Below are 15148 nucleotides of genomic sequence, written 5' to 3'. Positions count from 1 at the left end.
AAATAACGTAATAGGTGGTGTTGTTACAGCACCTGTAACCAAACAGTTACGAAGAAGGAGGCAGATCAAATCACATATTCTGCCTCCCTTAGCATTTATTTTAAAATGAGGAATGTCTATGAATCTTCAATGTATTATTAATGATGTCTTTAGAAAGGTTGCTGCCCCTAAAAGACTGTTGTACTGAGTGATCCTTGGTCAGAAGAAGATTTTTGACTCATTGAAACCCACGGGAAGGAATGTAGACTGTGGGAAACATTCAGCGTGTTTTTAGGCTCTGCTGTGATGAGGTGTCAGAGTGGGTGCTGTGAATATCAGTGAGAGGAACCCAGATGCTGATGCATGATCAATAGCATTTTAGTTTGAGGAATCCTTTTGCTATTGAAGTCTATGGGAGTTCTGCCACTGATTTCATTCAATAGGAGCAGGACTGGGCCTCTGGGATGTAGCAGGGAATCACTCCCCCAACCCCCACCAGAAATACATGCAATTCAGGTACTTTTTAAACTACATTCTTGTAATGCACAATCACGTAGGTATCCACACAAACAAAAGGACTTACACAGGAAAAAGCCAAATCAAATGCCAAAACTTCAAGCAAAGCACTACAATCACTGCACTTACCACCTGGCAAAGGGTTAAAGAGCAGAAAGAGAGGATCCAGGAGCAGAAGGAGGAAAAAAGGAGGAGAAGAAGGAGAAGAAGAAATTAATGTCACACACGCAGAAAAATATAGAAAAGAACCTTCACAGCGAAGAGAAACCTCCATAGCCCGGGAAACTCACATTGACCCTCATTTCTAAAGCCGATCACAAAATATCAATTGTTGTCCCTGGGCAGTTAGAAAAAAATATTTCTTTTGAAATTTACTATGAGCATTTTCCCAGTGAAAAACCGCAAATGCAAGTGTTTTGGATCTTTGAAAAAATTCCAGTTTTCTGTACAATTTTGGAGGGATTGGTTTTTCATCAAAAAACAGGAATATTTTGACTGAAAGGGAATTTTGTGTTTTGGCTGGAAAGCCATTTTTGGTTGAGGGGAAAAAAATGCTTTGATGAAAAAGAAAGTTGACCAGTTGTACTCAGTTCATGTAAAGGATTTGTGAGATGTTCTGTTCTTGCAGAATTCTGTTCCAAACCCAGATTAAAGACCATGAAACACCATGCTCAGTGCATATTTATTTTCCTGATGGGCATCTGGAAATCTAGCCGGTGGCTAATGTAATGCTATCCATTCTGTACGGCACATACACTACTCTTGGGAACCTATGATTCATTTGCCAGTGGGTCAGTCCTGCCAGCCCTGGGAGATCCCAGAATGTTATCTATGGTGGCCTTGTAATGCTGGGCGCTACACACATTCTATTAGGGACTCTTGCTAACGGAGGGCAATGAGACATTCGCTGTTTGTGCTGCTTGTGTCTCTGTTGCACTGTAATTTCTTTTTTCTCTGTAGCTTACTTTAGAGGTAGCTCTGACATCAGGGCTTCGAAGCCCCTCTTTTTCTCTAGCGTCTAGTCATTGTGCTGCCAGAAGCTTGGCTGTGTCATTGCTAAGCCAAGTGGGGCGCTAGCCGATGGCTTGGATTGGATTCAGAGCAAATCGTTCAGGTTGCTTATGCATTTCAATGTCCTCATGACAGCGGGGTACCTGAAAGTTGGGCACAGCAGCCCCCCATGGAATACAGCTGAGCGTGGAGCAGAGAAAATGGCACCTGCAATTGCCCCGGCGGATGGGAGGTTGAGGGCGGCCGCTAGGGGCCAAGGGCTAAGCAGGATCTTGCCCGTTATTTTTGACCTGTGTCCTGTGCCCCTGCTTAAATATCCTCCTGCCTAGCTTATCTGTTTCATGGCAGTCTCAAGCCCTGTGGTATGTTAGTTGCTCCTCAGGCCCTTCTCCTGCCCTCTGCTGCAGGATGCACCTCCATCCCAGAAAGGGGTGCAACCAGAATTTTCCTAAGGAAGGGGCCCTTTCCCTTCCTCTTTCCCTTCCCTTCCCTGCCCCCATCCCCATGCTCTCTCCCCCACACTCCCCCCAGCCCCATACTCTTCCCCTGATGTTACTCTGCACCCAGCTCTGAGCTCTCCCTGCTGCACACCCAGCCCCGTGCTCTCTCCCCCACACTCCCCACTGCCCTCAGCCACATACACTCCCCCTCTCTCCAGCTCTGCACACCCCTCACTCCAGCGGCTCAACACTGAGTCCTGAGCTTTTCCCCTCACACCGCCCTGCAGCCAGCTCCAAGCTGTCCCCTAGCACCCAGCCCTGCGCTCTTCCCCCCGACCTTATTCTGCACCCAGCTCTGAGCTCTCCCTGCCCCACACCCAGGCGCAAGCTCCTCCACAGTGATGCAGTCAGGCTGAAAAGCACCATCCCCACCAGGGGCCAGGCAGTTCTGGGAGCCCCAGCCCCCATCCTCCTTCTGCATCTCCGCTTCCCGAGGAAGCACCAAAAGGATCCAGTCCTCCCACCTTCCTGCAGACCGGGGGTGTCTGGAGCCCCTTTCTCCACTTCTCCCTGGGGGCTAGGGATGTCTGGGGCCCCTGGGTGCCAGAAGGGCTGCAAGAATGGGGTGTCCTACCCAGGCAAACGGGGTCACAGCCCCACTCAAATTTAATCCACGCCCCCCATGGCACCCTGAAGCCAAGACAGCCTTAAGCCTCTCTCTCAACCTTATGCTGGTCTGCGATTGAAGCTGAAAATCCATTGGGCTGCTAGCTCAGTCTAGACTTCTCTGGCCTCACTCCGTCTGCAGAGCATTATTTCCTTGTCCTCCCAGCTTGAGGAGCAGGAAGAAACCTCCTCTCAGCACACGGGTGGAGCTGGCCACAGAGGAGACTCTGTCAGAATTGCAACCAAATCTGATCTGGCCCTAAAAACGCACAAACTCAAACTAATAATCATCCCACAAGCAGCGTGTGCGTGAAGGAGGGAGTGGCGGGTGCAGCAGAACAGCGACCATCGGAGCGGGCTGCTCGGTCCGTGGCCTGTTAGACCCTATGGATGCCATCGGGGGTAGCGCTCACTCCTCTCCCCCCAGGCCCAGAGGCAGAGGGTGGCTGTGATGCAGCCATCAATGAGCATTTGCAGCCAGATGGTTCATTCTAGGGGCGGCGCTGGTACAAACGCCTGGTCCCCACCGCCGCACGCTGAGAACGTGGGTGTGAGAACTCACCACTCAGCTGGAAGGCCAGAGCACCAGGCTGATGACTGCACTCCAGGCGAGCCCGGCCTGCTCCTGGTAACGCCTTGGTCACACCCCTCACCCCCAGCACCTGCATTGTCTGCTGAGACACACTGCACTGCACCCACAAGCTCTGCAAGGGGGGCGGCTCATCTCCCAGCTGGATTCGCCCCACTGAGGAGGGGCTCACATGGGAGCAGGACATGGGGGCTTGCTTGCAGAAAGCTAATTAAAGATCTAAGGGCCAGGCTGCGCACTGTGGGCACAAAGTTGCCTTTCTTTGGGGGTGCCTTCGGAGGCACAATCCCTTTCCTGGCATGCTTTGCTATTACTGGGGGCTAGTGTGTGGGAGGAGCTGGCTCATGGCCACACCTCTCTGGCCCCCTGCCTGGCCCCTTGGCATAGCTGCCATCCATGGGGCTGCACAGGGGTGAAGCTGTGCTTGGCCTTTGCCAGGCTGTGCATATGGGGTGTGCAGGCTCTCTGGGCTCACTCTAGGGATGAGGGCAATCTTCCCCTCAGCGAACACCAGATTAAAACACATGGGTAGGGTGACCAGATGTCCTGATTTTATACAGATAGTCCTGATATTCAGGGCTTTGTCTTATATCGGCGCCTATTGTCCTGCAGCCAGTGTGCCGATTTCTCAGACTTGCTATCCGGTCCCCCTACCCATGGATGTAGGAAGGTGGGGAATCCTGACCCATGGTGGGAGGGGACAGGGCCAGTGACAGCCAGGTGAGCAATTGGCAATGTGGTTCTAACTGTAACAGCTGTGCAGAGCACAGACCTGCGTATGAACAGCCCCTACAGGATGCCCAGAGATCCATGCATGTCAAGGGGAATCCAGGGCCTAGGAGGCTGTACTCCTTGCCTCTTCCTAGGAGAGGTGAATGAGGACTGATTTGAGACTCACTGTCCATAGGCATTTCCTCACGCTGTGCTCCTGTGCGACATACAGGCTTGGGGTCAGCTCAGCAATGCCATGGGGATAGCCGCTACGGGGCAGACTAACAATGCTGACAACACCCTATGTCCGAGGATCGTGCTCCTGCTGGAGTCAGAGGTAACAGGACCATCCCCTTCATGGGGTAGGATTGGGATGCCAGTCATTTTTCCGTACATTTCCTGGACTCTCTGTTTTCATATGCTACTCCCCTACAGTCAGTTAGGTTTCCCCTCTCATACATGGCCTGGCTGTGAAGATGTTCATTTCTGACCTGATCTCTCCTCCCAGCAGCCAGGAGCAGGCTCACCAACCTGTGATGAACATGTCCCCCATGTGCAGCGCTAGGAATCCTTTGCCACCCGGTGAAATCGCCTTAAATACCCTCTTGCCGTTGTCAGACCAGCCTTGCCTCCAGTCAGCGGTCCCCTATACCCCGCTATCCCGCTGCCGTACGCTTTGCCGTAGGAGGTGACCCAATGCATCTCATAGTGCTCAGTGCATGGTGCTGTGTGACATGAGCTGGGAGTGGTTCTCAGTCCAGGTCCGAGTGAGCAGGGATCAGATTCATTCACGGAGGGAACTCTGCTGACGTCACTAGAGAACCAGCTGGGGTGAATTTAGCCTCAGGTGCCTCCATCGTAACAACCATCCCCCAATCAATGGCAATCTCAGCTCGCCCCCAGGAGCGAATGGTCAAGGGGAGCTGATATACCTCTCCCCCCGGCTCCAGAGGGTCCTTCCCCAGCAGGGCAGACTGGGAACAAAGGTGCACTGCCACTATCTGGGCTGGACCTGTACTATACACAAAGGGCCAGATCCTAGCCCCATTGAAGCCAATGGGAGATTTGCCATTAACTTAAGTGGGGCTTGACACAAACAGAGGCTCTGTCTCCAGGGCTATCTTTCAGGCACCACTGGGCATTCACCTGGAGAGTCCCACCTTGAGAAATGCCAGAGCGCTCTCTTCTGCCCCACCCTGCTTCTCCAGGTGCTCCGGCAGCATGGCCCACAGAATGGTAAAGACTTGGGAAGGAAGGAAAGAAGGAAGGAGGCCTCGATAAGCTCTACTTACATGGCCATGAAGATCTGTGTTTAGCAGCATCAGGGCACAGGTCAGTGTATGAATCCCATCTGAAACACACAACAAATGCAAACAGCTCTCAGCGCTCTCCAGACCATTGTCCTCAGAGCACCTTGACCCCTCTGTTGTCTCAGCTCCCCCAGTGCAAAGGAGAGACAAACTGTGGCTTTTTGTGAAAGTTTTTGTGCTGTCGGATTTAACAGTACACTCAGCAGTGCTGCTGGGTCCAGTGGGAGGGTATATAGTGGGTCTGTTACATAAGAATATAAGAATGGCCATACTGGGTCAGACCAAAGGTCCATCTAGCCCAGTATCCTGTCTTACGACAGCGGCCAATGCCAGGTGCCGCAGAGGGAATGAACAGAACAGGTATCATCAAGTGATCCATCCCCTGTCGGACATTCCCAGCTTCTGGAAAAACCCAAGGCTAGGGACACCATCCCTGCCCATCCTGGTTAATAGCCATGGATGGATCTATTCTCCATGAACTTATCTAGTTTTTTTTAACTCTGTTATGTTTTTGGCCTTCACAAAATCCTCTGGCAAGGAGTTCCACAGGTTGACTCCAGGTGAAGAAATACTTCCTTTTGTTTGTTTTAAACCTGTTGCCTATTAATTTCATTTGGTGACCCCCTAGTTCTTGTGTTATGAGAAGGAGCAAATAACACTTCCCTATTTGCTTTCTCCACATCAGACATAATTTTATAGACCTCTATCATATCCCCCCTTATTCATCTCTTTTCCAAGCTGACAAGTAACAATCTTATTAATCTCTCCTCATACAGAAGTTGCTCCATACCCCAATCATTTTTGTTGCCCTTTTCTGAACCTTTTCCAATTCCAATATATCTTTTTTTCAGATGGAGCAACCACATCTGCATGCAGTATTCAAGATATGGGCGTACCATAGATTTATATAGAGGCAATATGATATTTTTTGTCTTATTATCTATCCCTTTCTTAATGATTCCCAATATTCTGTTCGCTTTTTTAACTGCGGCTGCATTGGGTGGATGTTTTCAGAGAACTATCCACAATTATTCCAAGATCTCCCTCTTGAGTGGTAACAGCTAATTTAGACCACATCATTTTATATGTATAGTTGGGATTATGTTTTCTAATGTGCATTACTTTGCATTTATCAACATTGAATTTCATCTGCCATTTTGTTGCCCAGTCACCCAGTTTTGTGAGATCCCTTTGTAGCTCTTCATAGTCTGCTTGGGACTTAACTATCTTGAGTAGTTTTGTATCATCTGCAAATTTTGCCACCTCACTGTTTATCCCTTTTTCCAGATCATTTATGAATATGTTGAACAGCACTCGTCCTAGTACAGACACTATTTACCTCACTGCATTCTGAAAACTGACCATTTATTCCTACCCTTTGTTTCCTATCTTTTAACTAAAAAGAAAAGGAGTACTTGTGGCACCTTAGAGACTAACCAATTTATTTGAGCATAAGCTTTCGTGAGCTACAGCTCACTTCATCGGATGCATTAGCTCATGAAAGCTTATGCTCAAATAAATTGGTTAGTCTCTAAGGTGCCACAAGTACTCCTTTTCTTTTTGCGAATACAGACTAACACGGCTGCTACTCTGAAACCTATCTTTTAACTAGTTACCAATCCATGAGAGGACCTTCCTTTTTATCTCATGACAGCTTACTTTGCTTAAGAGCCTTTGGTGAGGGACCTTGACAAAGACTTTCTAAAAATCTAAGTACACTATATCCACTGGATCCCCCACACTCAAAGAATTCTAGTAGATTGGTGAGGCATGATTTCCCTTTACAAAAACCATGTTGACTCTTCCCCAACAAATCATGTTCATCTATGTGTCTGACAATTCTGTTCTTTACTATAGTTTCAACCAGTTTGCCTGGTACTAAGGTCAGACTTACAGGCTTGTAATTGCCAGGATCACCTCTGGAGCCCTTTTTAAAAATTGGCATCACATTAGCTATCCTCCAGGCATCTGGTACAGAATCTGATTTAAATGATAGCTTACATACCACAGTTAGTAGTTCTGCAATTTCACATTTGAGTTCCTTCAGAATTCTTGGGTGAATGCCATCTGGTCCTGGTGACTTATTACTGTTTAATTTATCAATTTGTTCCAAAACCTCCTCTAATGACACCTCAATCTTGGACAGTTCCTCAGATTTGTCACCTAAAAAGAATGGCTCAGGCTTGGGAATCTCCCTCACATCCTCAGCCATGAAGACATTGCTCCACAATGGCCTTATTGTCCTTGAGTGCTCCTTTAGCATCTTGATCATCCAGTGGCTTCCAGGATCATCCAGTGGCTTCCTGCTTCTGATGTACATTTTTTTGCTATTACTTTTGGAGTTTTTGGCTAGCTGTTCTTCAAATTCCTTTTTGGTCTTCCTAATTATATTTTTACACTTCACTTGCCAAAGTTTATGCTCCTTTCTATTTTCCTTACTAGGATTTAACTTCCACTTTTTAAAGGATGCCTTTTTGTCTCTCACTGCTTCTTTCACTTTGTTTTTTAGCCACAGTGGCACTTTTTTGGTTCTCTTACTGTAAGCAGTGTCAGGATGAGCTCCACCCTAACATCTGGTGGTGAGTTGTGGAAAAGAACTTCAGGGGCCGATCTCATTTGCATAGGCACACCCACCCCACCTAGAATGAGGCCATAGCTGCCCAAATGGTCACTTTGGCTGCTGTGGGATCCCCAGTGTCTCTGTTATTGGGGTAGGAAGAATAAATCGTTATTCCCCTGATTATGGGAACTGTGCTTGGAACTGTACTTGGCCTTTTGTTATGATGGAGGGACTCACCATCAACTAAGTAGTACTCACTAGGTAAGGGTCATGGGTTCCAAAACTCTGTGAATTGAGAGAGGCTGAGGGCAAGTATTAATACTTAGTGGCATGGGCCCCTGGGTGCGGGCCTTGCTTGCTAATTGCACTGCCTCCTCTCTCCACTGTGGAATATCAGAGCTAATTTTGATTTCATTAGATGTCTAGTTACAGGCTGCTGAGCTCCCTTTGGGCTAATAGTGCACCAGCACTGAGACTCCCCTACTACAAGCTGAATTCACCAAAGAGCTGAACTGACTAAGAGCTGAAATCACTGAGCGTTGTGTTAAGTAGTGGAGAAGCCTGAAGATATATTGTGGAGCAGTTTGCGGGATGGCTGGAGTGCCTGGTGGACAGGCTGGTGGAGCAGTTCATAGGACGGCGGGAGCTGCTGGTGGGACACAGAGCAGTTTGTGGACCAGCTGGTGGAGCAGTTCATGGGAAGGCGGGAGCTGCTGGTGGGATGCGGAGCAGTTCGTGGGACGGCGGGAGCTGCTGGTGGGCCGCAGAGAGGAGCTGAGCGAAGCAGTTTGTGGGGCAGCTGGCAGAGCGGAGTGGAGCGAAGGCCTATGGAGCTGTGGGGCGGTCAGCTTCAGATCATGTAAGGTGCCTCTTACCTCCACCCCCATCTCCATCCAGGTCGGGAGGTAAAGCTCTGTAGATAAACTTTTGAACTCTGGGGCTGCCCTGACCAGGGACAGAGACTTTTGGGTCATTGGACTTTTGGGACTTTGGGTGATTTGGGGTTGCTGGACTCAAGAACCAAAGGGAAAAGGGCATGCCCCAATTTGCTTGGGGTGGGTTTTTTGCTCATGGGTTGTATTATGAATCCTGTTGGTGGTGTTTCCCCAACATAATGCCACATTGTTTCTCTCTGTTATTAAAAGGCTTTTTGCTACACTCAGACTATGTGCTTGCCTCTTGGAGGCCCCCAGTGGGGGTGGTATATATTTGTCCCAGGTCACTGGGTGGGGGCTTGAGCCGGTTTGCATTATGTTATTGGAATGGATCCCCTAGATATTGAACCCGGCCCTTGTTGCTGCCAACTCTGACTGGCAGAAGGGTTACATTACTATGTTTTTTAATTTGGGATATACATTTAAGCTGAGCCTCTATTATGGTGTCTTTAAACAGTTTCCATGTAGCTTGCAGGGATTTCACTTTTGGCACTGTATCTTTGAATTTCTGTTTAACTAACTTCCTCATTTTTGTGTAGTCTCCCTTTCTGAAATTACAAATACTTTGCCTCAGTCTTTAATAAGACTAAAGAGGATCTTAGGGATAATGGTAGCATGATAAATGGGAATGAGGATATGGAGGTAGACATCACCATATCTGAGGTAGAAGCGAAACTCAAACAGCTTAATGGGACTAAATCGGGGGGCCCAGATAATCTTCATCCAAGAATATTAAAAGAATTGGCACAAGAAATTGCAAGCCCATTAGCAAGAATTTTTAATGAATCTGTAAACTCAGGGGTTGTACCGTATGATTGGAGAATTGCTAACATAGTTCCTATTTTTAAGAAAGGGAAAAAAAGTGATCCAAGTAATTATAGGCCTGTTAGTTTGACATCTGTAGTATGCAAGGTCTTGGAAAAAATTTTGAAGGAGAAGGTAGTTAAGGACATTGAAGTCAATGGTAAATGGGACAAAATACAACATGGTTTTACAAAAGGTAGATCGTGCCAAACCAACCTGATCTCCTTCTTTGAGAGAGTAACAGATTTTTTAGATAAAGGAAACGCAGTGGATCTAATTTACTTAGATTTTAGTAAAGCGTTTGATACTGTGCCACATGGGGAATTATTAGTTAAATTGGATAAGATGGGCATCAATAGGAAAATTGAAAGGTGGATAGGGAATTGGTTAAAGGGGAGACTACAACGGGTCCTACTGAAAGGTGAACTGTCAAGTTGGAGGGAGGTTACCAGTGGAGTTCCTCAAGGATCAGTTTTGGGACCAATCTTATTTAATCTTTTTATTACTGACCTGGGCACAAAAAGTGGGAGTGTGCTAATAAAGTTTGCAGATGATACAAAGCTGGGAGGTATTGCTAATTTAGAGAAGGACAGGGATACCCTACAGGAGGATCTGGATGACCTTGTAAACTGGAGTAATAGGAATAGGATGAAATTTAATAGTGAGAAGTGTAAGGTCATGCATTTAGGGATTAATAACAAGAATTTTAGTTATAAGCTAGGGATGCATCAACTAGAAGTAACGGAGGAGGAAAAGGACCTTGGAGTATTGGTTGATCATAGGATGACTATGAGCTGCCAATGTGATATGGCTGTGAAAAAAGCTAATGTCGTCTTGGGATGCATCAGGAGAGGTATTTCCAGTAGGGATAAGGAGGTTTTAGTACCGTTATATAAGGCACTGGTGAGACCTCACCTGGAATACTGTGTGCAGTTCTGGTCTCCCATGTTTAAGAAGGATGAATTCAAACTGGAACAGGTACAGAGAAGGGCTACTAGGATGATCCGAGGAATGGAAAACTTGTCTTATGAAAGGAGACTCAGGGAGCTTGGCTTGTTTAGCCTAACTAAAAGAAGGTTGAGGGGAGATATGATTGCTCTCTATAAATATATCAGAGGGATAAATACCAGAGAGGGAGAGGAATTATTTAAACTCAATACCAATGTGGACACAAGAACAAATGGATATAAACTGGCCACTAGGAAATTTAGATTAGAAATTAGACGAAGGTTTCTAACCATCAGAGGAGTGAAGTTTTGGAATAGCCTTCCGAGGGAAGTAGTGGGGGCAAAAGATCTATCTTGCTTTAAGATTAAACTCGATAAGTTTATGGAGGAGATGGTATGATGGGATAACATGGTTTTGGTAATTAAATATTCATGGTAAATAGGCCCAATGGCCTGTGATGGGTTTTTAGATGGGGTAAGATCCAAGTTACCCGGGAAAGAATTTTCTGTAGTATCTGGCTGATGAATCTTGCCCATATGCTCAGGGTTTAGCTGATCGCCATATTTGGGGTCGGGAAGGAATTTTCCTCCAGGGCAGATTGGAAGGCCCTGGAGGTTTTTCGCCTTCCTCTGTAGCATGGGGCACGGGTCACTTGCTGGAGGATTCTCTGCTCCTTGAGGTCTTCAAACTACAATTTGAGGACTTCAATAGCACAGATATAGGTGTGAGGTCTTTTTTAGGAGTGGTGGGTGAAATTCTGTGGCCTGCATTGTGCAGGAGGTCAGATTAGATGATCATAATGGTCCCTTCTGGCCTAAATATCTATGAATCTATGAATTAAATGCTACCGTGTTGGGCTGCTGTGGTGTTTTTCCTGCCACAGGGATGTTAAATTTAATTATATTATGGTCACTATTATTATCAGCTGTATTCACCTCTTGGACTAGATCCTGTGCTCCACTTAGGACAAAATCAAGAATTGCCTCTCCTTTTGTAGGTTTCAGGACTAGCTGCTCCAAGAAGCAGTCACGAAACTTTATCTCTAAAGTGAATGATTTCAGTGGTCACAGCATAAAGGCCAGCTTGCTAATGTTATCTGGCTCTAGGGTCAGGTAACCCTTCTATAACAGCACTGTAATACCCCCCAGGATCACTGTCTCTCTCATTTTTTATATATCCTAATGTTCGATCGCTTTTCGGATCCTCACTGCATATTGGGCAGAAGTCATCACTAAGCTGGTCACAGCGATGTCCAGGAGTTTCTCCTGAGTGTTAAATTAGTACCCGGATGTGGGTCTGAATGATTCAGAATCTTTCTTCCAGTCTGGATGACTCTGCATTTGTCAGCTTTGAATTTCTGTGGCCACATGGCTGCTCATTCACCTTCCGTGGGTAGGCCCCTCAGAAGTCCCTCTTCAGGTTTGACTAACCTCAATAATTTGGTGCCAGCTGCTATTTTTGCTGCCTCATTGCTCACCCCTGTTTCCAGGTCATTAATAAGTATATTATGGGACACCAGTCCTGGTATAGAGCCACGTGGGACCCCAGTGCTCACTTCTTCCAGTGTGAAAATGGACCATTTATTCCTGCTCTCTGTTTTCTGTCCCTTGGATTGTTTCCAAACATGACCATTAACCCTGTGGCTTCACTTCATTAGTGACCTCTTCAGAGGGACTTTGTCACAGGCTTTTTGAAAGTTGAAATAAATGATATCCTCCCATTCTTCCTTACTCCCTATTTTGTCAGAACAAACAAAGAGTTTGAGCAGAATATGAGCCAGTCACAATGTTCTTTTGCAGAAGCCAAGCTGGCTTGACCCATCAACCATGACCCTCTCGGTGTTTGTAATTGTCATTACTGTTTGTACCTGCTCTGGGATTCCTTCGCTGGCCCTGCGTATTCTTTTTACAGATAGGTGCTGTCCCTCCGGCCCCCTTTGGAGAGTCGCTGCTTCAAAAGAGATTGTGTACTTCTGTCATCAGCATCTTCTCCAGACCCTTCTGAATGCCTAGATTGGTACCATCTGGGCCCAGGGACCTGTTGCTGTTGCCTCCAAGAACACAAATTTCTTGTCTACGTGACACTTGTCAGAGAAAATCTTGCTGTGAAAAACTGTTTTATCTTCAAAAACACAACTCTTAGGGGCCAGGTTACCTCTGATCCAGCACCAACTTATTTGCTGTTTTGAAATATGTACAGTAATGTGTCTCATGATCATCCATGGAAGGGACATTAAACTCCAAATTCTTTACAACAGCAATTGGCATTAATTGAACAGTCATACCTTATGGGATAGTTTGGGGTCCAGTTATGAATTCCATGCAGTTTTAGGAACAATACTGGTACTTGTAACAGTCATTGTGAATGTGATCATCCATCCGGTAGCAGGAAGCTGGCAGCTATGTCTGGAGACTGTGTGACAGGGCTATCAAGGTCCATTAACATTCACTAACTCTGCCCTGGTAGAACAATGAGGTTGCTACCAACAGAACCATTGACTTTTGATGACTCTGCCCCAGCAATTCCTAGGGGTTTGGAGCATGGAAAATCTCCAGCGGAAGTATAGAAACAAACAAACAAAAGGGTCACAGCCTGCTTTGAAAAATGACATGCTCTGTAAGGAAATGGAGCCATTCCACCACTCAAACAGAACCTCCCTGGGGAAGTGGGGCTTTGCCTTCATCCAAGGACACGATCCCAACCCCAAGGACTCAGTAGCAGTGAGGATTCAAGAGTGGGGTTGTGTTAAAGATGTTTGTTGATTTGCCTAGATTGGTAAATGTCCTGTGCTCTCTAAGGGCTTGTTTACACTGGAAATTAATCCAAACTAACTAAAGATGTGAATTTAAAGTGGATTAGTTAAACCGCATTAAACCCCTGTGTGAGCACTTGCATTCAGCATTAAAATGGCCTTAATTTGTTTTAGCTTAATCTGAATTCGGATTAATTTTCCTGACCGTCCCTTTGTAGACAAGTCCTAAGAGTAAAGTGTGCATGTTTAAGAAGTTCCTTGCACAGCCACATGTCCCTGAAGAATAAAATTATAAACCAGACATCCCACGGGGCAGCGGCAGGAGGGAAGCGCTGCATGGGAGCATGCATAAGCAACTGGAGAGCCTTGGGAGGTTCAGCACTGATCTAGAGGTCTCGATAGTAGGACTCTGGAGTCTCCCATCCCAAGGAAGGAGTTCAGACATGCAGTCTGCACCCTGGGAGTGTGCCTAGAGGAGAAAGCAGAGACCGTGCCTGGCCTCTACACAGACCTAGCAGGCTGGAAGCAGCTGGGATCCAAAGGTTGGGTGACGGGTGGCTGGTGACCATCCACAAGGGGCAGACTCAGCCAGGACCATGACCTTACACAAATTGATTATAATTCACTGCACAGCATAGCTTTGTCATCATGTAACTGTAATCTTGTCTTGAGCTGGCGTTTGCCCTTCTAGGCAGCTGACTGCATTCCACTGACTGTACAGTTCACCCCATGTTTCACTTTCAGCCATCTCACAAATGTCCGAAAACCGCTCATCTTTTGCAAGCTCAATTTGGCAAGGAGCTATCCCAAATTGGAGACTGGATTTGCCAGCATTTTAATTAGCGAACGTACAATTAATGTAAGAATGTTCTCCCTTTGGATTGCCAAAGTTAGTCAGGAATTGCAGATGAACTTGAGCTGTTTCTAATAATGTTATTATCGTATTGTTAAAGGGACACGATGGTCAATTTAGGCCCAGCATTTAGAGTCTGCCAGTCTTACTCACATTGACTCACACTTACTCACACAAGCAGATTTGAAAGCACGATGTGAAGTTGAAAGGATTTGGCCCTTAGATTTTATAAAAATACAGCTTTGCAAAATCTTTTTATCAACAGAAATATTTCTGTGCAATCAAACAAGTGAAACCACTAGCCGGTTAGTTTGCGTTTAAACATTCCCTTACAGGGATTGCAACCAAGAATCCTACATGGTGAAATGCTGGCTATTCTCCCACCACCCAAAGTCTGCTCCACCTCCATTCCTGCCATCGACCTGTAACTTCACTTGAGGAGATCTCTTTTTCTGACCCCTGTGCTCCTCTCAGCAGAAGACACTAGTGCTCAGCACAAATGAGAAGCTGTCAAACTCATGTTTGCAGGACTGCGCTATAATGGGCTGTCCAGACTTCGGCTTGCAAAGTACGCCCAGGCATTTCATTGTGCACTCCCTTTGATCTTGTAGGCATCACCCACACACCTTCTGTTTTCTCACATCTTCGTACAGGGAATTGCCTGAATAAATATTTCAAATGAAACAATATCCCCCTCCCCCAACTGTGTTTTTATAGGGTTTGTTGAAACAAAGAATACAGATCATGGGAGCAGCAGTCATAGGAGGTTGCTCAAATTAAAAGCTTAGCTGTTTTCTCTACAAAATGGGACAACAAATATACTGACAAGACCATTGCACATGAAGTTGTATCATGGTAAGGAAATCACCGTTGCCAGTAATCTAGACGTGGATTCTCAAACATTTTCCCTAGTGTGGATGACATCCCAATGCAGAGATTCTCCTATGGGCCTCTCCCTTTCCATCTGCAACCACGTGAACCACCTCCTCTCCCCCACATGATCATGCCACTGATTTGTAGCATCTGCCACAATGTCTGCCACGGGGAAGTCTTAGGATAATGTATCTGTGGATT

General features: G+C 46.4%; 1 protein-coding gene across 4 annotated transcripts in view; it reads right to left on the bottom strand.

Annotated features, from left to right (window-relative positions):
• PSD2 (pleckstrin and Sec7 domain containing 2) overlaps positions 1-15148 on the bottom strand; it is a 148229-nt gene that overhangs the window by 40640 nt on the left and 92441 nt on the right. For 2 of the 4 annotated variants that reach the window (XM_073356046.2, XM_073356047.2), the window contains exon 7: positions 5205-5263. In XM_073356046.2, coding sequence (XP_073212147.1) covers positions 5205-5263 — 59 coding nt within the window. Of the gene's footprint in view, positions 1-5202; positions 5264-15148 lie in introns of all 4 variants that reach the window. The other 2 variants (XM_073356048.2, XM_073356045.1) reach the window with 1 other exon arrangement.

The sequence above is a fragment of the Lepidochelys kempii genome, chromosome 8 (assembly GCF_965140285.1).
Source record: "Lepidochelys kempii isolate rLepKem1 chromosome 8, rLepKem1.hap1, whole genome shotgun sequence".
Taxonomy (NCBI): Eukaryota; Metazoa; Chordata; order Testudines; family Cheloniidae; genus Lepidochelys; species Lepidochelys kempii.
Note: the sequence above shows the minus strand (reverse complement) of the source record. Positions and strands in the feature narration are given on the sequence as shown.